Source organism: Lynx canadensis, chromosome B1 (genome assembly GCF_007474595.2).
Source record: "Lynx canadensis isolate LIC74 chromosome B1, mLynCan4.pri.v2, whole genome shotgun sequence".
NCBI classification, from domain to species: domain Eukaryota; kingdom Metazoa; phylum Chordata; class Mammalia; order Carnivora; family Felidae; genus Lynx; species Lynx canadensis.
The window spans coordinates 14,783,749-14,807,632 of record NC_044306.2 but is presented as its reverse complement, the minus strand read 5'-3'; the positions used below and the strand labels follow the sequence as shown (position 1 = coordinate 14,807,632).

At 51.1% G+C, this 23,884-nt stretch overlaps 1 protein-coding gene across 2 annotated transcripts in view; it reads left to right on the top strand.

The window, feature by feature from the left end:
• The window catches only part of ENPP6 (ectonucleotide pyrophosphatase/phosphodiesterase 6), a 114,763-nt gene extending 91,208 nt beyond the window's left edge, over positions 1 to 23,555 (top strand). For both annotated transcript variants that reach the window (XM_030311845.1, XM_030311846.1), the window contains exons 4-8: positions 766 to 907; positions 1,829 to 2,008; positions 4,928 to 5,065; positions 18,446 to 18,569; positions 23,152 to 23,555. In XM_030311845.1, the coding sequence (XP_030167705.1) occupies positions 766 to 907; positions 1,829 to 2,008; positions 4,928 to 5,065; positions 18,446 to 18,569; positions 23,152 to 23,357 (790 nt within the window). In that variant the 3' untranslated portion in view covers positions 23,358 to 23,555. The remainder of the gene's footprint in view (positions 1 to 765; positions 908 to 1,828; positions 2,009 to 4,927; positions 5,066 to 18,445; positions 18,570 to 23,151) is intronic.
• Positions 23,556 to 23,884: the final 329 nt, after the last annotated feature.

Here is a 23,884-nt window from a genome sequence, read left to right as displayed (position 1 = left end):
GAGGTCTAAAATGCAGTGACCTAAAAGCATTCCGTTGAACTTTAATGCAACGGTCAACCTTGTTTGTGAAATTTCCCCCACCATGCAAGCCACACCTTGGAAGTGTGTCCACTTGAACACAGGATATACGGCACGAATCTGCACATTTGGGAAGCTACAGATACAAGAGCATAAAGCAGCTAAAGGCTGAGGCTTAGCTGAGGGAATGATTTTATGGAAGTTTCCATTCTGTTCATTATTTCATCAGTATAACGAACACAGGCCTCAAACAAGTTTAGGGATGTGTATGAAAATGCCATTACCTAGTGAGAACTTCCACCCACTGCCCACACACTTATGGGACCCTGAAGTGACTTTAAAAAAAATGTTTTTTTTTTAATGTTTACTTACTTTTGAGAGAGAGAGAGAGACAAAGCACAAGCTGGGGAGGGGCAGAGAGAGAAAGACACAGAATCTGAAACAGGTTCCAGGCTCTGAGCGGTCAGCACAGAGCCCGACGCGGGGCTCGAACGCACAAACCGTGAGATCATGACCTGAGCCGGTCGGACGCTTAACCGACTGAGCCAAGCAGGCGCCCCATGGCACGTCTCGACGCAGTAACTGTCTCTCCCTTGGGGATCACCTTGTTCATTCTAAGGTGTCGGCTTTGCCTGGCCCATGGGTCAGGGTTTGGGGGATACACCAGTGTCGCCGCTGCTGGGCGAACGGGGAGGAAGCTGGTGGGCGTCCCCCTCGACTTCACCGCTCTCCCCCTGCTCCCTCCAGGAGTGGCCGGGCCGACCTGGCAGCCATCTATTATGAGCGCATCGATGTGGAAGGCCACCACTACGGCCCCTCCTCACCGCAGAGGAAAGACGCCCTGAAGGCCGTAGACAGCATCCTGAGGCACATGACCAAGTGGATCCAGGTAAGCCCGAACCGGGCCCACTAGGCCAGTCTTCCCTCTCGTCACTTTCTTTCTGTTTGCTTGGCTGTCATAGCGCTCAGCATCTTCCTTCTTACTGTCGTTAGCTGGCGAGGCCGGCACAAGGCTGCAGCGGGTCTCTTTTCTTCACACGACCCCTCTCCAGACACCAAGAGATCCCTTGTTTCGCTGCCAGGCCCGCAGGACTGGAACGACCAGATCTGCATTATTACCTGGAGCTGGCGAGATGGCCCAGTCCTTTTATCAGACCTAACAGGCCTGGTAACCGGGTTCAAGTGGGCATGGAAAACAGACCTGGGTTCTGTCCCTGATTCTGCCACCCCCTTGCTGGATGACTTTAAGCAAGGTATTATTTGTTAAAACCTTCTGAGCTTTTTTTTTCCACATTTGTAAAAATGGGTAAGTGACAGTCCCCACAGTACCACACAAGCTTGTTGAAAGAGCCAAAAGGAAGTGAAAACAGAAAGGGTACCTGGAGAGGCAAAAGCCCAGTAGGAGTGGGGAGCGTGCTCTCACAGTCCCCCTCCTCAAAGTGCTTCTGTGGTGATTCTGAACTGCCCTCATCAGGGCAGAAAAGTACACGATTCAGTTTACAACCGAGGACCTCTCCTCTCCCCTGTAACTTACAGTTTAAAACACTTCTTTAGGGGCCGCCTGGGTGGCTCAGTCGGTTAAGCATGTGACTCTTGATCTCCTATCAGGTCTGGATCTCAGGTTCATGGGCTCATGGGATCGAAACCCCGTGTCAGGCTCTGTGCTTGGGATTCTCTCTCCCGCCCTCTCCCTCCCCCCCCCCAATAAATAAATAACTTTAAAAAGCCCACTTCTCTACACGATTTCCGGAGTGAGAGCGTCTTTCCGTGGGCCGAGGGCGCTGTCCTGACGGCCTTTGTCCGCCCGCAGGAGCTGGAGCTGCAGGACAACCTGGACGTTATCATCTTCTCGGACCATGGGATGACTGACATTTTCTGGATGGACAGAGTGATCGAGCTGGACAAGTACGTGAGCCTGAGTGACCTGCAGCGAGTGAAGGACCGAGGGCCCGTCGTGAGCCTCTGGCCAGCCCCCGGGAAGCACTCCGAGGCAAGGAAGCGCCGGCCGTGGGTGGAAGGGCGGGGGCCGTGGGCGGAAGGACAGAAGGACGGGCGGGTCCCACGAGGGGAAGGGAGAGCTCCACGCCCTTCTTCACCGTCGCTCTGGGTCCCACCTTCGCCCCGTGGCTCTCGTGCTGAGGTAGAGCCGAGCCAGGAGCTGGGCCTCCGGTGGCCGTGCCACTCGCTTGACCTCTGCCCGGTGGCTCGCCCACCTGCGTCTGCCTTCTCTGAAGCGGGCACGATGGCACGTGCCGCACGCCAAGTCGGTGGAAATTCAAGGAGGCGAGGGGTGTGCAGTGCTTAGCGCGTTAAGCCCTGCGCCCTCCGCCCTCCGCCAGGGCTGTTTTATGACTGGCCAAGACGCAGCACTTCCCAGCCCACCCTGGGGGACAGCGGATGCGTGCAGAGAACGCTCTTTCTCTGGAACAAAGCTGCCAGTCTGATCTGTTTTCACCAGGGACGTGGAGATAAGGATGTGATGACTGAGCAGAGGCCTAGGCCCTGTGTGCCACGGGTCAGCTCCTTACCCAAGGAGCCACACTGCTTGGGTGCAAATCCCAGCCCTGGCGCGGACTGCCGTCCCGCGGCCCCCCTGACCTGGCCCCGCTGCAGCCTCTGTGTCCGGGCCCATGGTGGTGTCGTCACAGCCGCCTCCCGGGCTGCTGCAAAACACACGCAAGCAGGCTGCACCCACCCCAGGGACGACGTACATGTCACTTGTTACGGCGATCACCATCGCGAAGGGTCGTTCTCAGGGGGGCGTGCTGAGGCCCCACAGCTGCTCCCACAGGCACCGCCCTCCAGGAGCTCGGCACCCAGAGAGGACTGGACTTCTCCTTACCCTGCTCCGCACTCATTATCTGGCAGTTCTTGCTAAAGCACGATGGGAAAGTGAGGAGCAAGCGGAACCGTTGGCCGACCGCTTCGCCCCACGTCGCCCTAGTCCCCTTAAGTGTACGCGTTGGGGCTTCTGCCAGCTCCCAGGGAGAACTTCCTGCTCTGGACCCGGCAGCGGATCTCATCCTCCGGGGAGGCTGGGACCGCTGCCGGTGGAGGTGCCGGGAACAGGCATTGCGCGGCCCGGTGCCTCCGCCCACGGCAGGGACGTCCTCGGCGGTGGACGGTCGTCCCAATCGATGGAGCACTGCGCACAGCGGGCCGGGGTCTCTCCGCTGGGCCCCCTGGTCCCCTGCCACATACACGCCCACTGTCTGTCTGGGGGTTGCCAACACCGTCCCCAACAATGCCACCCCTCTCCAGCCCTGTCCCGTTTCCTAGGTGGACGCCCCGTTTTGTCAAGCTCCGTGCGCAGGGGGCGGAGGTGCCCAGCCGGTTTGCCATGTCCGCACGAGCTCCCTCGGTCTGAAGCTGTGACGCGTGCTCCACACACTGGCAGGTCCCGCAGTAAACGGCTTCTTGCGAGGAAGTTCTGCTTTCTTGGCAAGAAAGAGCATCCGTAGCTCCCATCTGGCGCCCAGGGACGTGCCGCCCCCAGATCGCTTGCGCGCCGGCAGCTTGCGGGGCCGGGAACGGCTTCTTCCAGCGCGGCGTTCGAGCCAGGCAGTGCGAGCCGCCTGAAGCAGTTGGTGGATCATTTGCGAGTGGGGGCTGTGTTTGGGTGACGGCTTGTCACGTGATGGACACAACAGTTTGCGAGTTCTGCTGTATGTCATCAGATTTTTCGCTTATCCCAAATCTGTGTGCAAACGCATCCACTTTCCTTAAGAACCGTGGCTTTTCTCCAGTGGGAAGTCAAGTGGGGTCATCAGAAACCCTCTGCTAAACAGCCTGAAGGCTAATTATACTCCAGATTTGCGTTGATAAACTCAATTCTATATTCAGTTCTGCCCAGGAATATATGCCCGACTTGGCAAAGGGCCAAGTCCCGCTCAACCCGTTGATTTGGATGTTAGCCATAAACGTTTCAGCTGCTGCTAAATATTGGAAATATGTACAGAGTTTACACCCTCATCATGAAATTAGTAGCGTAGTGAATGGCAGACAATCACTAGTACTTTCAAGATTCAGGTGGAGGTAAGACATGCTCTAGGTCAAGTCAAAGAACAAATCCTCTTTCTTTGATCTTAGTGGTATTTAACATCAAGCAGACCAATTCCTCACTTGCCTTTTAATTTTACTATAGAGTTTTGGACATACACAAGTTTTGTAATTTGTGTATTAATTATTGAGTAGACAAATTATTATAAAATTATTACAAAATATCAAAATATAAAGGGGCATCTTATGTTCACATGACCACTGCTCATGGTATCTCCTGTATGTCTTCCCAAACCCCATCACCCTTTTTTTGCCCCCTCAGAGGAAACTACTCTCTTAAATTATAAGGTATCATTTCCTTAATTGTCTTTATGGTTTTACCATAGATTTCTTTAGTTTTATAGTTATTCGGAGTTCAGGTAATAATAACAGTCCTGTCTGTATTTGTCTGCAGCTTGCTTTATTTTCTCAAACTGAGATCCCCGAGACGTCTCCAGGTGTTCTATGTAGCTACAATCCATCCATCTTCGTTGCTGTATAGTATTCCACTGCAGACCCACACCTCCATTCATTTTCTCCCTTCTGCTGTCGCTGGGCATTTGGGCTGTTCCAGTCTGCAGCATTAATCCCTCTTCCTGTCTACAGGTGCACAAGTATGAAGCGTTGTCACTAGATCTCTAGAGCTAACTTGGCGGGTGGGGGGTATGTGATCTTCGGCCTTACTAAATAAAGTCACCTTGTTTTCTGAGACGTACAGAAGTTTCTCATTTTTATGCAGTCAGACCTGTCAGGTGTTTTGGTAATTTCTTTCTCTGGTCTATAAAGTTCTCCCTCTCCCCCAGGTCCAGTAGATACTCACATGGAGTTAAGAGAGAGAATGCAAAACTGGCCATTCTTGTTATCTTTGCAGGTATATAACAAGCTGAGAGCGGTGGAACACATGACCGTCTACGAGAAAGAAGCCATACCCAGCAGGTTCTATTACAAGAAAGGGAAATTCGTCTCTCCTTTGACCTTAGTGGCTGATGAAGGGTGGTTCATAACTGAGGTAATTATAAAATTATGGCACTATGTTCATTAGACAAATTCTATCAAACAGCTGACGGTAAATAATTACTCAGCTTTTGCACTTAAAATGTTTTGTTTTCACTTAAGTGTCCTTCATGGCAATGCTTTAGAGACTCCAAAGTCTTGGTCAGGTGACTTTGTGGACACAAACCGTAGACTTGGACCCAGAGGCACATTTAGACTTCCTGGCTCCAGACTTGCTATATTTTAACAAACTAGCCTTAACTCAATTACCCAGGCTTGCACTGTAACCTATTCGGTTTAAAGCAGAACGATTACTGTGAACCAAAGCAATCGCTTTAGGGCGGTGAAGACCAAGGAGGGGCTCAGCTTTGCTTTCTCCTTTAAGGGAAATGTTCGGCAAACAAAACTCCACAGATCCAGGTCCCCAGTTGGCCAACTTGATTTTACCGAGGAGATGACCTTGCCTTTGGGGTCCAAACTCTGATTGCCCCGTGCACGAATGACTTCAGCAGTTCCTGCTCGCTGGCCTGGACTGCAAGCTCTCCAGGCTCTGGGATCAGCTTCTGATCTCGGGCCAGTGTGGGAAGGCTCTGGCCTTCAGGGAAACCAAGGTCAAGACGTGTCTAGAATCAGTTCGTGAAGAGGGTGTGCGTGGGTTACCACAGACATTGAGTTTGAGGATGGCTTGCAGACAGCCCAGACTGCAGGGCAAAAGAGACTGGCAGGTGTTGGCACATGGGAGCCGTTGGTTGACATCAGTGAAGTATGAGGACGCACGACTAGAGTTATCTGCCGGAGAGAGGGCAGGCGGTGATCAGCAGAAACGCCGGTCAGGCAAATGGGTGGAGGTCTAGGGACCTAGGTGTGGGAAAATGGGGGTTCCCTGGCATGAAAATCGGTGACTCAGGAGGACTGAGTCATCCCTGTGTGCTCTCAAAGAGAAGCATCTGGTCACCGAGGAAACAAAACAGACCCAGTTAGAGATGTCAGTCTGCACGGTCCTGAGGCCAAGCTGAGCTGTCTAATCACACTTTGGCTTCCACACCATGTGATTGTAGAAGTTTCCAAGAAGGTCCCTCTACCTCCTCCTGCTCCCCTCCTCTGGGAGCCAAAATGCTTCTTTCTTCACTTTATCACACCGTTTGACATTTACCTGGAGCGCGATCCTTCTAGGCTCCTGGCATTTTCATTTGTAATGATTTTCTCGCAGCTTTGCATTGAACACACATGCAGCCAATTGGGTCAGCTGGGTGGGTGCCTGCACGACTCTATTCCGTAAAGCCAACTTGGCAAGCCACTCACAAGAGCTTACAGTTTGAAACTCTCTCAATTTAGGAGATTCTGGTGGAATTGCTGAGTTTTTCAAACAAAGAGATGATGACGGTCCATCTGGTTATCTGTCACACGTGTCTTTGCATGATTACTTGCATCTGTTGTTTACCTTCTCATAGTTAGCTGAAGGCAAGGGCACTGAGAAGCTGGCTCATGGTAGGGAGGGATTACCGAGGTGATCTGGAGTAATTTACGGGAAGACAGTCTTAGCGGGAAGAGTGGGGAAGCCGGAGACACTGCCCAACTGCCGAGGTACCGTCTCAATTCCAATGGGGGAGGCCCTGAGCCCCTCCAGTAGGGTAGGATGGGCAACAGTGAAGCTGCTCTAGCTGTAAGTGCTTTCTAGAAGGTGCGCATCGTGGCAGTAGCACATCCAGCAGGGAGATGCACGTTTCTTCAGTGAGTGACTAAAACATAGCGATGGGGGGACCTGGAGGTATCGGCACGATGCTCTTGGTTATAAGCCACAGACCGCTTGAATAACTGTGCCTTAACTAGTAAAGACTTCCTACCTCACATAACGGGAAGTCTGGAGGTAGGCGGTTCTAGGGTTGGCTCATCCAGCAGCTCAATCATGTCCATCATATCAAGGCCCCGAGTCAGCTCTTCTGTGGTTCTTTTGGCTTTCCCTTCAGGGTCACAAGACGGCTGCCACAGCCCCGAGCATCACATCCCTGCAGGTTCTCCCAAAGCAGGAAAGAAGGGGTGTAGCTTCTTGTATGTCTCCTACTTTTATTAGGGAGCAAAAAATACATCCCAGAATCAGAGGCAGATACTGGTTTCATGGGACTCTCACAGTTATAAAATTTGGAGGGGATGTCTCTCTTTAAGAAAAGAATACATAATTATAAATATAAAATTAGGTGTAGGGACTTGGAAGAAACCCACGAGAGTGAGAAGCCTTGATGCTTAAGCTTCTTTAACTGCACTGTACATCCGCTTCTGCCCAGACCCCACTAGCAAGCCTCCCCCTGGGTCTCATCCATCAACTCAGCAGCGTGGCTAGAAAATTCCTGCCTTGAGTCCGCTTTGGTCCTGAGATCTAACATACGCTGCAGCGTGGACCAGGGCACCACAGTCGCAAGACAGAAGTGATACAGAGGCTCTGGAATGAGGCGCATGAGTCCCTGAAACTTAGATCACAAGGAAGAGGAAGTGAGAGGAGACTGAGGACAAACTTGGTGACTAGCTGGTGGTGGCCCGCTCACAAAGCCTGGTGACAAATCTGATGGGGCCTCATCACCGCCTCCCCGACCTCCCAACACCCCTCCCCTCTGCACTGAGGGTCCAGGTATCTGCTCTTCTGCAGGAAGCCGGTCAAATCACGTGTCTTCTGAGGGCGAGCCACATGGTAATTATGCACCATATTGCATACTATGTTACATTATGTTATATTTTGTACATATCACATGATTACACACATACGCATACATGTGTTTGTGTAAATCAGAACTAAATCAGTTAACAGGGGCCGCCCAGTGTTTCACTGTATGCTTTTAAGAAGTGGGGGAAGAAGCCACAAGAACAGAAAGGAAGAATGTCTAACGATGGACAATCGCTTGAAAACCTTTTTGAAAAATATAGAATTATTTCCAAAAGGAAATTTGAGACGATTTTTTAAATATTTTGAAGCAGAGTTTTTTGTTTTGTTTTGTTTTTAAGAATGAAATCAGAAGTAAGATAAACAGGATGTGAAAAAATAAGATTCTGGAAAGATTTGTGTTGACCCACCAAATACAGGGACCATCACTGTTAACTCACCCAGCTTTAATTAGTACTGCGGTCAGGAATCGACATTGACCACGCCTGGTTCACTAGAAACTTTACAACGACTCCTCCCCCACAGTTTCAAGGACACGAATACAGTCATCGCACCTTTTGCAGGTAATAAACCCATGAAGAAACATTTCTTCTTAAAATTTTGGTCAACAACAATAATAACAGTTATCTTGAATGAAGTACCTCCTGGCTACTGCGTCTGTCCCTCCCGATGAGTCTGCGTAGAGGATATTGTTAGTCCTGAAAGTAACGCACCACAACATAACGTGGGACACTAACGTCACTCTAGCTTCCTAGCAGCCAGCTCAGAGATGGTGGCACACTCAGTTACCTTAGTGTGACTTACAGTGTCTGTGAGTAACGTAAAACCATGAAATGTTTCCCTGGCAAATCATGGTCGTCCCGGAGTCCTGAAAGAAATTAGATGTCTTTCAGTGACTGCTTTTTGTACCTCAGTTTCCTAGATTGAATGAATGCCCTCATTTTACTCCCCTCCTTGAATTTGTGGATTTTTGTCCCAAGACTCACAGGTGAAAATTAGAATTTCTGATTCTCCCTTGATAGAACATAGGGTTTTATCTCTTTGGTTTCTGAAAAACCCTAAAGACGCATGTCCATCTGTTTCCTTGTTGTCTTAGACTTTCTTCTGTTACACCTTTCTGTTGTTCGTTATACTTCCTTGACTGCAGAGAATCGAAAAACTCCATTCTGTATCTTTGCTCCTGCTCAGAGCTGGGCTGTCGCTCTCCCCACGTGGCAAAAGAACGTTGTGTTTTGCTCCGTCACCTGCACGGCAGCGAGGAGCACAGATGATGACGTTTCTGAGCTAAACCCCACTTGGCGTCTGCAGCAGGACCAGCTTCTCCGCCCAGAAAGCCGTCTCCCTGGCTCTGGGTATGGATAGCAGAGGAGTCTTTTTTCTGGTTTAGACACGATTAGAAAAACAGCTGAGTCAGGACGATTTGGTGCCGGTTGGGGCCAGGAAAATAGAGCCGCATCTCCCCATCCTGCCTGTCTTTGGCCGCCATGCCGCAACATGCAAGATTTGGCTTCCCTGGCGACACTGCCCCTCCCATGTAAACACCAACTTCTTGCTACCGATGTAAGCCTTGCAGACGCTAAGGCAGCTGCTCTAACGGGAAGACTTAACTGAGCTCATTTTTTTAACGGTCACTTAGAGAGCTGTCACTGAAAAAGATAAAGACAGGGGAACGGATTTAATTTGTCACCTGGAATTGCACAATTACCCAGTGTGACTGCTGTTGCTGCGGCAGAAAAGCAAGCTCCCTGGCCAGTGGCTCCCCGCAGCTTGCTTCTGCGCCCGCATTCTTCAATATCTGGACTGGATTTCCGACTACAGCCAGTCCTTTCCCCGGCTCTCCTCCTGCAAGGGCGGCAGAGGACCGACTAAACACGAAGAGGAGAAAAATCCAGGCCGCCTGCCGAGGTCCAGCCCTGGCCTGTCACACCTGCCAGGCTCCTTTCTTCAAGAGCTTCCTAACTGATGTCCCCACCCCCTCTGCTCCCTAAGACCTGGTCACTGTCCCCTGGAAACCTCTTGGCTTGTGCTTGCCAGGGGTCAAAGGCCATAACCCTTCAGGAGCCGCCCCCACTGCCCAGTCCCCAGGTTTCACTTACCCATGCTCCACCCCCATCTCTCCTCCAGGGGGCGCCGGCACGCAACGGATTTGGTCAGACAGGGTCGTCCCACTGCCTTCAGGAGGCAGGTCCAGTGATGCTGCATGTCCTTGGCATGTGGGAACGTCAGGAACAACACGGGAAAAGGCAAAGTGGGGAGGTACTGAGGGCAGTTTCCGCCGAGCTCAAGTGCATCCTTCCCCCCTCCACGTCCGTTCCTCCGTCCACATGCAGCTTTGCCCCGCTATCCGGAAGCGGAGCGTTCCAATGAAAGCTTCCGTAAGCAGAAATGGCGCAAAGCAAAGAAGCAATTACCATTAATTTATTTGGAAAAATTTATGAGCTTTCCCAGGCCCCCCCAAAATGACCTCTCTCAGGCTTTTCTGATACCTTAGGTCACCTCTTGCTAATGGACGCACAAAGCAAATCGACACAAAGCCCAGATGCTCACAGGAGGGGTTCAAAGCTCTGGTGGTTTCCAGGGAAGGAGCTGTTCAGGTACGCGCTGCCTCTGTGAAGACTTACTGCAAAACCGATGCTGAACACTGTGTTCGCTTTCCGTCTTTTTTTTTTTTTTCTTCCCAGAACAAATCCTCCTTGAATATCTTTCAGTCAGCAAAAGCAGGTTACTAATGCAGCTCTTTTCGTAAGAGCAAAGTTGTGTAACTCGAACTTACAAAAAGCAGGGGATACCTGTACCTAAAAGATCAGCCTGTACTCAGCGGGCCCCGGTAGCATCAGTCAGAGCCCCTGGGGTGCCCTCTCCTCCTTGACTCCCACCTGTCCGTAAGCTCAGACACCGGCTGTCCCGTGAGACACCCGGCTCCCCCCTAACTTCCTCCAGCGTGGAATTCTCGTAAAAGCCGGACTCTCTCCCCTGCCTGCTACATTCGTGTGTCTGCTTTCGGACTCTTCCTTCCTGGAGTATAAGCTTCTCGCAGGCAGGCCTGTGGCGTCTTCACCTCCCTTTTCCTCCGTGGAACCCGGTACATGACAGAGGCTCAGTACGTGTTTGTGGAATATGAGTTGACAGATGAATTACTAAATACGAAGACCATTGATTCCGGGCTGCTTATCAACAGGCTGTTCCCTTTGTAGGTAACCAAGTAAGCAGAGAGGAAGGCGAATCAGGAAAGCCTTTCCTTTTCGCTCTTTAGTAGCTGCCCCTGGAGAGACTTCAACAGGGAAAGGGGGTTTAAACCAGTGATGGCTCTTCTGCTGGCTTCAGCTAGCCCACAGCTGGAGCCCAAGTGTGGGACGCAGCAGCTGTCGCCAACCCCTCCCCTTCAGGGCTAAGTCCTGTGGCCTGTCCTGGACAGCGTCTACCTCATGCCAGGGTGCTCAGAAAGGGGGGGCGGCCCCAGCCTGGCGAGGGACCGTAAAACATGGCACTTCGTTGCCGATCTTCTGGGCTCACTCCTGTCCGAGTGGAGAGAAATACAGGTAATCCGGGCCCGAGTGTCTAAGGGAGGCCAAGATTTGTCTCCAGAGGAAAGATTTATTTTGAAAACTGGCGAAGGATGTGAAATGCCAGCCTCAATTCTAAGGTCTTCGGTCGAATGGCAGTTAGGCACGGCCCCAAAATATGTTGGGAAATCAGGACAATCTGGAAAATGTGGTTTCTGAGTTTTAGTGACAGCTAAGAGTGGTGTTGTCCAGGCCCGACTAATTGAGCTTCAGGAAGTCGGCTGTCGAGCGCCGGGAGCTGCTTACTTTCTGGTGGGGATTCGGGTCGTCTGGGGGCACACGCACACCCTCCTCACCCTTGGCACACTTCAGTAAACACGGCCCTGGGGGGAAAGGAAAAAAGGAGCCCGATCCGCTCTGTGCTGTCCACCCCTTCACTGTCCTCCAGGGAATTCTGCTTCTCTTGATCCCTGCTGGTTTTGCTCCCTGACATTTTCTGTTCAAAGGATTAGGCTGGGTGTGGCAACAGGGCTTCCCAGGGTCAGAGCAGGGCCCGGGGCCTGAGCAATTAAATTCTGTTTTAGGAAGAGGCAGCCTCCTAAGATGCAGGGAGAGAAACTGGTAGGGAGACCTCTTGGCACTGCTGTGTTCCCGACCACCACTCCCACAGGCCTCCAAGGAGTCAGGCCAACAGGAAGCCTCTTGGGAGAGCCACGGGGGAAACCCAAGAAACGGGTCCATAGTGGAAACCGTGGCTCAGACTTAACCCTAGCAACGAAACCACCCGAGCCAGCCAACCTGCTGTCGCTGCCACAAGAGTTTTAAGTGAAGCCACCCCTGACTCGGACACCATCGGGTGCCTCTTTCAGCCAGAGATGATGTCAGAAGTTTCTAGTCTTTTCTGGCACATGGGAGGTTCCTCTTACAATTGTGTCCTAGGAGAATAAAGTAGATTTATGTTTATTAGGCCATTCACACACTTCGGGTAGGTGTTCACATGTTATTTATGTTCATCTGACCAGATTTCAGTTGTGTTCCCCCAGAGCCCCGGAGATTCAGTGAGATGCCTCATCGGGGAGAAACTTGGGTGTCCAACCCCGCTTCACTGGAAGAATTACACTTTTAGCGGTTGAGAGGAGGGGTGGTAGTCAAAAAGTTTAACCACCGGTACCCCACAGGCCCCGACCAATGAGACTGGATGCCGGATGAAATCAGCCGGTAAGGCCCCCTGGTTCCTGCAATCCTCTGTGAGCAGATTGCATGACTGATTCTTTTCGCCCTGAGACCCTGCATTCCCTCCAGGAGGGGGGCCCTAGGCTGCTAGGCTCAGAGGGCCTGAGACACAGACTCGGACCTCAGCATTCTAATCCAGTATAAACAAGAAGTGTCCTTAGAAAGGAACGGGTACTTTAACGTAGCACAAGACAGGTGCCGGGAGAATGGGTTTCCAGACCTGACTATGTGTCCCAACCACGTGGGGAGAGATTATTAAGTAGAGATATTCCCTGCCTCACCCTGACCTACTGAATGCAAATACCCCAAAGTAGGTCCCCATAGAAGCTCAGGGCGGTCTCCAGAGCCAGGCTTGGGATCCAGCAGTGTAGACAGTGAGCGCTCCCAAGTTTCAAGGTAGGAGGGTCCACTGTGGCCTCCAGTGGGGGAAGACTGGACAGGAAGTCAAACAGAGCAGGAGGAGCCGACAAGGCCCTCAAATGGTCCCCTGGCCTTGGGGGAAATCTTCTGCGCCCTCAGCCTCCCCACACGGTCATTTTGGGGTGCACGGCAAGAGCTGGGGCCCAGATGCTGTCCCAGCAGCTGGTGGCCCTCCTGCCTCCTTAGGAGTATTTTTCTGTGTGGTTTCGCAACCATTTTCTGATCTATACCGAGGGGAAGTCGGAAGGAAGAGGTGAGAGGTGTACACGCTAACGTATTCCGAAAATGCAACGATAAAACACGAGTAAATGCCTTGAGATTTTGCCAAAGCAAGTGCCTTGGCCATGTGCAAACAGAAGCTAATGATACAGATTGTCCAGGCTGCTCCTTGCTTCTTCTTGTCCTTCTATCCCTCCTTCTACCTTCACCCTCATTCCCAACCCTACCCCCATTTCTGATTGTGCTCCCTGTACCTCCCAGCTCGGCACCATAAAGGACTGACCTCGCCATGAAATGGCAAATTCAGAGATGCCTCCGGGCGTGTGTTGAACAAATTTCATTAACTGGTTTGCTGATTTGGGAGTAAACAGTGCACATTACTTTTTTTTTTTTTCTTTTTTAATTCTAAGGATGATTGAGACAAAGATGTAGTCTAGAGACTATAACTCTTATCTCATAAACACTCCCCTGGCTTCCCGAATTCAAGCAAGCTGATGACAGGCATTTTCACGGTGAGCCGGCAGCAGAGTTGCAGGCACCCAAATAAAAGAATACAAGTCTGCAAACATAATAACCATTTCTCCCGGTGTTTCCCCATGTGGGGCTACTTCTGGTTCCTTCCTGTTAGAAATGATTAACTAGCTTAATGGCTCATCAAAGAGGGTCCCCTCCCTGCTACCTACCCATGTATAGAGGAGGGGTCCCGTAAAGCTCTGGAATGTTCTGAACAAATCACACATGGTGAAGATTTTATTTAAATTTCCAAGATAGTGTTCACTGTAGAACGGCCAGCATATCTCCGTTTGCCGAGGACCGTCCTGGTTTTAAAACTGAAAGTCTTGGGGTGTCTGGGTGGCTCCGTCGGTGAAGCATCAGACTCTTGGTTTTGGCTCAGGTCACGATCTCACGGTTCACGGGTTCGAATGCCCTGTCTGGCTCCGTGCGGACAGTGGGGAGCCTACTTGGGATTCTCTCTCCTTCGTTCTCTGCCCCTCCCCTGCTTGCACGCTCTCTCTCTCTCTCCAGATAAATACATTAAAAAGTAAATAAGTAAAATGAAAGTCTGCCAGCCCTGGTGCTGGGCGAACCGCAGTGACTGGCACAAGCTGTCAGCACTGAGAGCGGAGAACTCCGGGTCCTCTCTCCTCCTCGCTCCTGCCAACTCTTCTCCCACGGCCGCTTCCCTCTCCTGCTCCTCCCGTCAGAGGCTGTCCAGCTCTCCCAGCCGGGCGGCCACGGCCTTCCCCGCTCCCGGAGCTCCCGGGGGGGGGGGGGGGGGGGGAACGGGGCGGGAGGGGGAAGGGACGGGGCGGGGGGGGGGGGCGTGTGGCCGTGCTCCCGCGGGCACCCCGGGCCCACACTGTCAGAGCCACCCGCGGCCGTCACCGAGGCTCCTCCGCTACACGCACCCCGCGCCCCCACGGACAGGAGTCCCACGGCGGGCTCTTCCTGCCTCCGCTCAGGCCAAAGGCGCCCCGGGGCCGGATCCGCCTCACCGCCTGTCCCTGTAGGCGCGGGCATCGGGACAGAAGCCCGGGACAGAAGCCGTAGGCCCTCTCCTTTCCTCGCTGAAGACGAGCTCCTTCAGGTGAAGGAAGGCGTTTCACCCAAAAGCCTAGCAGGGTGGCCGGAGCTCCGCGCCTGTCCGTCGAATTGCAGGACGGAACGAACAGCCTCTTAAGTCACTGCCTTCTCCCACGTGCGTGGGGACAGGGACGTGCCCACCCTTCCCTGCGGCTCCCCTCGCCAACAGTACCCTGTTCCTCCGTGGCCTTCGTAGAGCGGATTCCCTCCCTCACCTGTTCATTAGGGGGAACTACCCTGTCCGGGCGGGCGCCTTATTTGGGCCCTCCCGCCACCCGCTGCGGCGGGACCGGTGTTCCCCGCGGCCCTGGGAATCGGCTGCCCACCCTGCCCTGGGCCCAGCTCCCTTAGTGACCCAAACTTAGCAGTGCTCCCCTCCTCCTTCCACACGGACACACGCGCGCACACACACACACACACACCCCACTCCTCTACCCCTGTCTCAGCTTTGACCAGGTCTGGAGGGCCTGGGCACCTCCCCAGGACGTCACTAGGTGGTACTATGTGGCAGTCCCTGGGCCTGGTAGAGTCAGGATGAGGTCAGCTCTCCTCAAGCAGGACCTTGAGGACGTGCAGCCTGGGGGTTTCTGCTCTGGAGGCGCAGAGGCCCGTGACACGCATTTGTCAGCGTGACCTCATACGTATGCCTCTGGGATGAGGAAGTGGAACAGAGACAGGGAACAGAGACAGGGAAAGCCACCAGGGAAGGGAAGGGAGAAGATCAGCCACATGCCATTTTGAAGTCAAGGCCGCGTACGTAATGTAATCCGTCCCGTCACTTAGGGGACATGGTCAGCTTCTCTCATAAGCTGCCAGTTTGTTCTTACTTTTTCAAATCGGTAAGAAGAGGTGTTTCACTGGACAATTTTGTCACTTTAATAAAAAAGAACGCACTCAACCTGTGATCAGACAGAGCCCCAGTGACCTTCAGGCCAAGGCTTTCGCGGCTGTATGTTTGTACTTGTGCAATTTGGACTGGAATATTCTGAAATCAGGTAATGGGTCTGCATCTCCCTTTCATCGGTCCCTTGGTCCTGTGGGGGTCATCAACTGTGACGTCCTTAGTAACAAAATGTGCTACCTGGGGCTGCAGGAATCACTGCCTGGTAGCCTGACGGGGAAGCGACACCTCACATCAGCCGACGGAGCTACGCTGGATGTGCTTCGGTCATCGCCGCAGACCAAGAGCGAACACAGCACAACAGGTTAGAAGTGCAGTAAGTTAATAAAAACATTCCCATGGAAAGATACAAGCTACAGCTGGAGAAGGAGGCGGAGGGATGATGGAAATTCAGGAAACGGAGAGTCAGTGATCTAGTGTGATTTAGAAAGCGGTCATGCCAGGGAGCGATTTATGGGGTGAGACTGGATGTGTGCGCAGGGCGATATGACAGCTAAATAGGCAGAGGGGACTTCGGGGCTCGCAGCCATCACTGTCCGGCCGCACAGGACCAGAGCGCCTCGCCCTGCAGCCAGCGACATCTGGCGACCATCCTGCGGCTACTTACTGAGCATCTATTATGTGTCAGGCATGTGGCACAGTCATGACCTCCTCCCAGAACTCTGTGAGGCAGGTATTATCACATCCAGCAGGGAGCCTGAAGCTGAGAAAAGTAGCTCGCCCAGGGTCACGGAAGCAGAACGTTGGCAAACTGGAATCCCCTTTTAAAACCTCTTTTCTATACTTTGGCCACTACTCGGTGAAGAGGCAAGGGACAGGGGCCACCTCCTTGTCAGTGCCGGCAGGAGCACCGCCGCGGTCTCTGGCTGTGGGGTGGTGGGAGAGGCACAAGGACCAGGAGACAGATGGCCTGGGTTTGATCCCAGCCCTGCCTCTCAACAGCTGTGTGACTTTAAGAGTGACCCTTACCCTCTCTGTGCCTTAGTTCCTTCAACTCTACGGTGGGGAAAATGACATCATCCAACACCGGGATGTGGCGACGACGAAGTGAATGTCAGTGTAACCTCCTGATTAAGTAAATAGATGGTACTGTTACAGGTCTTTAATTTTTTTTTAATGTTTATTTCTGGGAGAGAGTGCGGAGCAGGGGAGGGGCAGAGAGAGAGGGAGACACAGAATCCGGAGCAGGCTCCAGGCTCCGAGCTGTCAGCACAGAGCCCGATGCGGGGCTCAAGCCCACAAACCTCAAGATCACGACCTGAAGTCAGATGCTCAACCGAGCCATGCAGGCGCCCCCAAGATGGTACTATCACAAGTCTGACGCACCAACCTATAAATTGCTGGTACTGTTGGGTCCAAGGGTCCTTCATGACCAGTCGGTCCACTTCCTGCATTTGCAATGTCTGTGGTATCGAACCCTGTTCCACGGAAGGTGACTGGAATATCAGGAAAGAATGTTTAGTCTGCAGTGGAGGGCTAGGGTTCTGTCCCACTGGCCGCAGCCTCCTCAGGCCCCACGGAACCTTCTTTAAGCCATTGTCTCAGAAGTAAGCGTCTGTGGTCCAAGAAAACTTGAGTTCTGAAGGGAAGAAGGGTGACAGAAGTGACGGCTCTGGAGCCCATCCCAGATGAAGACTGTTGGAGGAAACATAAGAGCCCTGGCTAAGAGGAACAGGAGTGTCATCTTCAAGTGTTTGAGGGGAGGGGATGAATTTATCCCAAGTTGCTCCCAAGGGTGGAGCTAGAAAAACAGAAAGATGGGGGTGGTGTGTGGGGTGGAAAGGCCTCTGGGTTTTGTCAGGTTTGCTAGAGAAATGAGGTGATTAGATTAGACTCTGTATTTTCCAGCAATTCTCTGACAGCAGTCGGGTGTCCTGCAATTCAGCCCAGTCCTGACACTGACCGTCTGGAGTTGGAGCGGCCCCCTGCACCACAGGGCTCAGTCCCACCGGGCCGCCCCCTCTTCGCACCCCACACGCACCCCGGGGTCCTGGGTCCCCGGGCCACCCATACTTACGTGCGATTGGCAGGTTCTCACAGCCCTTTTCAGGTTTGATAATTGAGTGGAATGAATCACAGAGCTCAGAAATGTGCTCTGTTTATGATTAGTTTCAGTACAGAGGATACAACTCAGGAACAGCCAATTGGAAGAGAGGCATGGGGCCGAGTCTGGGGGGGTGAGGCATAAGGCCTCCATGCTCTCTTTGGGGTCACTGCCCTCCCAGCACATCAATTTGTTCAATTACCCAGAAGCCCGCTAGGCCACAGCCCTCCGGGGTTTTTACACAGGTTTCTCGGCACAGGCACGAGTGACCATCGTTGGCCACAAGCCTGAATGCAGCCTTAACGCACAGGGGACGGGCTGAAATTTTTAACCCCCCATCACGTGGTTGGTTCCTCCAGTGACCTCCTGAAGCTGCCCAGCCCCCCACCGCAGTGAGCCATCCCATTACCATGTACTCGGCTATGGGAGAAAGGGGCTCATTATGAATTCCTGTCACTCGGGACACACCCAGGGTTTTGGGAGCTCTGGGTCAGGAACATGGGACCAAAGCCAAATATACCTTTTACTATACCACAGGTACACTTTAACATCCCTTCCGTCTCTAACATGATATATTTAGTGGCTCTAAAACTGATCACAAGGTACAGTTCAGCTCCGTGTAAGAAAATACTTTTATAACTAGAACTCTCTGGCAACTTACCGGCGTGCCTCCAATGGTCTGAGCTACCTGAAGAAGAAGTGATCCAGCTGAGGCTGGATGACCCCAGTGGAGAATGTTGAGAAGGAAATCCCACACTGGGTGGTACCGTCTGGGCCAGATGCTCACTCATCATGATGGTTGGGACAAAGGGTAATGTAACTGCTTTGCTTGGTTTCAGAATCGAGAGTCACTTCCATTTTGGATGAACAGCACTGGCAGGAGAGAAGGCTGGCAGCGTGGGTGGCATGGCTATGACAATGAACTCATGGACATGAGGGGCATCTTCCTGGCCTTTGGACCCGGTAGGCAAGAGCTGACCAAATTCTTTTAGTCCTCCGTTCCCAAGGAAGTGTCTCCAGTAGGGGCTGATAGAACAGTAAAGGCTGAAGCGATTTCTTTATGGACCCTCTTTATGAGCAAAGCTGAGCAAACCCAGCTGGTCTCCATGAAACATCTTTTGCTGGCTTGCTTTCAAATGCTTCTTAGGTTTGGCAAATGTGGCCAAATACTTTTCCTTGTAAATTTTAAATCTTGAGTGCAGTGAAGAAAATGTATTCCACATGTTTGTGATTCGTTTTTTACTTAATTCATCAAAACGTTATTTCACAGTTATCTGATGTCCAGGAAAGCTTATCAGACACCAGGTTGCTGACAGCTGTGAGTCTCAGAGTTGATGTGATCATTTCACAGGGTCTGAGCCTTCCAGGGTTCCTCCCTGTCTAGAGCACCCACCCCTGTGGGGGTCATTCGGTTTAGGGCCCAACCAGAAGCTGGGATGTGCTCAAGGCCAGGCTAGGAAATGACCTTGAGACTGACTTTGAGAATGAGCCAGAATGACTTTCTCTTCCTTGATGTCTCTTCCTTGACCAGATAAATTCCTAGGGATGGAAGAGAGGGGAGATGGAGAGGGTCTATTTGGTCATTTGCTTTAACTGACAGAGGACTGTAAATTCACATTTGGGGAAAGTTTATCACACACTCTGGAGATCATACTATGACCCAAACATCCCCTTCTTTCTTAAAAACAAAACAAAACAAAACAAAAAGCAGAGGGAGAGAAGCATTCTACAGCCATCAGCCATCAGTTGACTGGCTTATAAGCTAGTCTTTCTTACTACTGTCCACTTTCCTTATTAAATATAATAAACCTACCCTGGTATCATATTCCAAATGCTGTTTTCTAGATATAGATCAGAATGGTTCAGCCCATGAAAGTCCACACTTCCCTTTCAAATTATAGGTTAGAGGTGTTGCCTAGAAGGTCTGCTCTTCTTCTTGTAGCAAGACGAAGATGTATGTCAACCCAACTCATTTCATCTGCCTTGGGCCACTCTACTTACCACAAAAGAGAACGATGAGACATCAGTTTCTGCATCCGCCACAGGAGCCCCTGGCCTCCTGAGCTTAGGGAACACATCAGTCCAGATCCTTTCCCACATGTGACCCAAGTTCCCACATCCTGAAGCATCAGAACCAGGAGCAGCAAACATTCATAGAGGGCCAATCAGGTTCACGACATTGGCCTAAAAGAGTTCAGAACATGCCCACGCAGGTTGCCATCAACCAGTGGTAGCTGGTGGGTGTTCTGGTCGGCCAAGCCTCACGTCAGATGTAACCTCTTATACTAAATTCAACATTAATTCTCTAAAAAGCTTGAAAACATAGCAAATGAGGGATGGAGCCTTAAGGACTTGGTTGAGGTCAACTGTTAGATTAGGTTGGAGACATTCCAGGGTCATGGCCTTTATACGGGAGAACATTAAACATCAGGGCTTTCATTCAAAAGCATCTCCTCCTTCTTCCCTAGAAGACAGAAATAAGATCGGGAATGCAAAAGCAGTTGTCAGTTGAAGGAGTGTTTATAAGCAAGGGTCTCAGGCATATTTTAAAGCAGAAGCAAATCTAGCCTCAAACCAAAATTTTAAAACAAAGTACTCAAAGCTGCATTAGCTTAAAGTTAAATTCAGTGGGGAGAGTTTGTCCATCAACAAAGGCCTCCATCATATGCTCCTTTAAAACTAAAAGCCTAAGTCTTTTATAGACAGATAGATGACCCTGATGAAAATGGACTGGGCCAATTGCAAAAATGTTTCCAGGCAGATACAGCCTTGAGAGCCGCCCGCAAACCATCACGTTTCTGGCTCCAATTCTCATGAAAGATTGAACAGCTTTACACACTGTTTACTCAGAAGAAAATTTAAGAGTGAGGCCTTTAATAGCTATCTAGCTGCACATTGAGATAGAGGTACATCCCTCCTGATTAATTGTATGCACTTCTTGCTTAGGGAGGAAGCTGGGCATCATTGCAGCTGCCCAGATTCAGCTTTAGAAGTCAGTAAGTCTGGTCCAGCAAAAAGAAAAGGAAATAATTCTAGAAGATAGCCTCTCTCTGGTTAATCCCAGTTTTCTAATTTGAACAACCTAATCTTGCCCCGGAGAGCTCCACGTTTCAAGATAAGACAGCAGGAGTGTGATTCAGTGAGCTGCCCGTGAGCTAGCAAGCCTCACCCGGAAAGCAGCCCCAAGGTGGCCAGGCGTGGCATGGGCCTGCAGAACCTTCCGTCTTCAGGAGAAACAGTTTTAGTATCAACAAAATTTAAATTCTTGGGACTACCTTGGATTCCCAATCCAGGTTCAAAGTGCCACCTTGAGTTAGTGGAGCTTGGCCCCCACGTCCTCCCCAGCTGGATCTGGTTTTGCTATTTTGGAATTTTCTAGAAGCTCTCATGCTAGCCTAGATCATCTCTTCATCGGGTCCAAAGTCCCAGCACTGCAGAATAGGAAGCCATGAACCAGATGGAGTGGAAAAGAAAACCCAACACTCCTTCCTGCTTATGTGCATAGGATTTAATTTTGTACTTTTGATGTAAAAATGTAATCTTTTCGAATATTTCTTTGTCAGTAGAGCTTGATCTCAGTTTTTCCTGCCACGTGTTAAAGATGAGGATGCTTGGAAAGGGAAGGCTAGGGAAAGAGAAGTTGGGTCTACTGATGTCTGCCACCCACACACGTGGAAAGGATACGGGTACCATGCGGTGGGGCAGTGTGGCCATCACATCCAGGCCCCTGGCAAGCTGGAAGGAGGGAGGGGAGTTGTTTCCACATCACTGGGACAACCTTTCCATTGATTTCTCATACTTCAGCTGATTCTTCTCTGGGGACATCTGACCAGACACCTACCTGTAATTGCCTTGATACTAAGAAGGGCTGGGATTCTGGGGCAGTCCTGATCCTGCCCTCCAGGGAGGCTCTGGATTTTAACTAGTTTTTACCACGAGGTGATGCTACCTTATCCCTTATCCTTTCTGCCCCAAAAGTAAAGTGAACTCTCCAAGTAATGTACTGGGTGCATATTTTCAATCCATAGCTTGCCCTTGCCGGGTGTTTACTCTACATGTTTACCAATAGTAACGACTACCATTTATCGAGCATACAGAACGTTCCTGGAACAATGGTTTACATACCACTTCCACACCCATTTCCAGAGCTTCTCCAGCTAGTAAGTGGCTGTGGGCTGATTGTAGAGCCTATTAACCTTATATACCGAAGTCAACATTAATTCTCCCAAGTGAGCAAAAGCCATCACCGGGGAAGTTGCCCTGGCTCTAGCATACTCTGTGGCAGAGTTTTCTGAATAGAACTTCTTTCTGTATCTGTAATTTCAGGGTTAACATAAGAGCAGGATTTGCTGTTGGCACTTCTGGACTATGTTGCCATTGGTGTTTGTTCGCTTTTTAAATACAGTATGTGGGATCATTTTAGCACAGCAATTATAAAGGACTATTTTCTAAGGTAGGAAACTTGGCTTCACAGCCCCCGTACGACCCATTTCTTTTCCAAGTCTTGCGTGGTTTAAAAGCTCATGCAGAGAGGCCTTTACTGATGGATGAAATCTCCTTCTTGAATTCAACCTCAGTGTAGCTCTGGTTTGGGGCCCGAAAGGGAAACTGCTCTGTACATTACCGAACTCATACGCTCACTCTTTGAACATTCAGCATCCTGTTTGCCTCCTGTGGAGAAGGTGCACTCTCCACTGAAATCCCTCTATACTTACCATGCTGCGAAGGGCCAGCCCTACCCTTCACATTCCCGTGTCCCTGCTGGAGTTTGGTGCCGCCTCTGGGTGGAAGCACAATACTCTTCTCCATTAGTGCTCTCGGAGGCTTCGCGTGGGTCCCGAACCCCAATACCAGTTTGCTTGCTTTCCACTCAGCTAGGGTATTTTATCTGCCGGGGAAAGTCTCCCACGGAACGTTGAGTTGATCTTCCGAGCTTTTTAAGAAACCATTGCTTAAGAAACTGTTGCTTCTGAGTTAGCTAGCGCAGAGGAAACCATACAGTTTCACATTCCATTAAGCCCTGGGACCTCAGTGGGGCAGGAAAATGAGAAACAAAAATTCTTGAGTGGCTGGCTATGGGGCCCCCTGTCCAACCAGTCCCTGCTAGATAGATGTTCTGGAAGATAAGCATACCGTGTAATTGGGTTTGGGGAGCTCAGCAAGACAGTCAACCTTCTGCGACCACACCTGCTCTCCAGTGCTCTGCAGAAATGAGCAGCAAAAATGGAGATGCCCTGCTGCCCCCCCCCCCCCAGGATGGCTCTTGTCAGAAAGGCACCACAGTTATGCACAAGGACAGTCTGCTGACTTGTCTTTTAAAGAAACTCATCTCCATGAGCCATAGGAAGCGACATCCTCTTGTAAGCTCTACCCCTTCCACATCTCCTTCCAAGGTCACAGTGACTTGGCCACGCCCCATTGGCAGAGCTGATTTCCGGTCCCAAAGCTGCCTGGAGCCTGAGTGTCATTCCTCCGTATTGTGACTCAGCCCCTTTCTGCCCAGGGAGTGGCTGTGACAACTTGTTTGCTTGCCTTTCCCTTTCAGATTTCAAATCCAACTTCAGAGCCGCTCCAATCAGGTCCGTGGATGTCTACAACATCATGTGCAATGTGGCAGGCATTGCTCCCCTGCCCAACAATGGGTCCTGGTCCAGGGTGATGTGCATGCTGAAGGGAGAGGTTGACTCAGCTCCGTCTGTCCGGCCGAGCAGCTGTGTTCTGGTCTTGATTCTACTCCCACTGTTTGCATAGACGCTGCTATCGTTGTCCCCACTCAGCCAAGTATGCTCCACGGTGCAATGGTTTTCATTTTCTATTTGAATAACAGCTTCATTAACACAATCGAGGCCACAAAAATTGTAAATATACTGCTCTTGGATGATTCCATACATAAAAGTCCCTACTTCTTTAAAAAAATTTTTTTTTCTTTAATGTTAATTTTTGAGAGAGAGAGTGTGACCAGGGGAGGGGCAGAGAGAGGGAGACACAGAATCCGAAGCAGGTTTTGGCTGTCAGCACAGAGCCCGACACGAGGCTGGAACCCACGAACCTCGGGATATGACCTGAGCCGAAACCAAGAATTGGATGCTTAACTGAGCCACCTAGGTGCCCCAAAAGTCCCTACTTCCTTAAAAAAAAACCCACCAAAAACCCCAAACTTTATTTCTTCTGGAGATAAGGAAAACCCCAGCTTTTCACTGGCTCAACGGTCTGTCCCTTTCTGCATTGTTCTCATGCAGCTACTTGGATGAAGTGAGCAGGAGCCTGCCCCCGTGGCA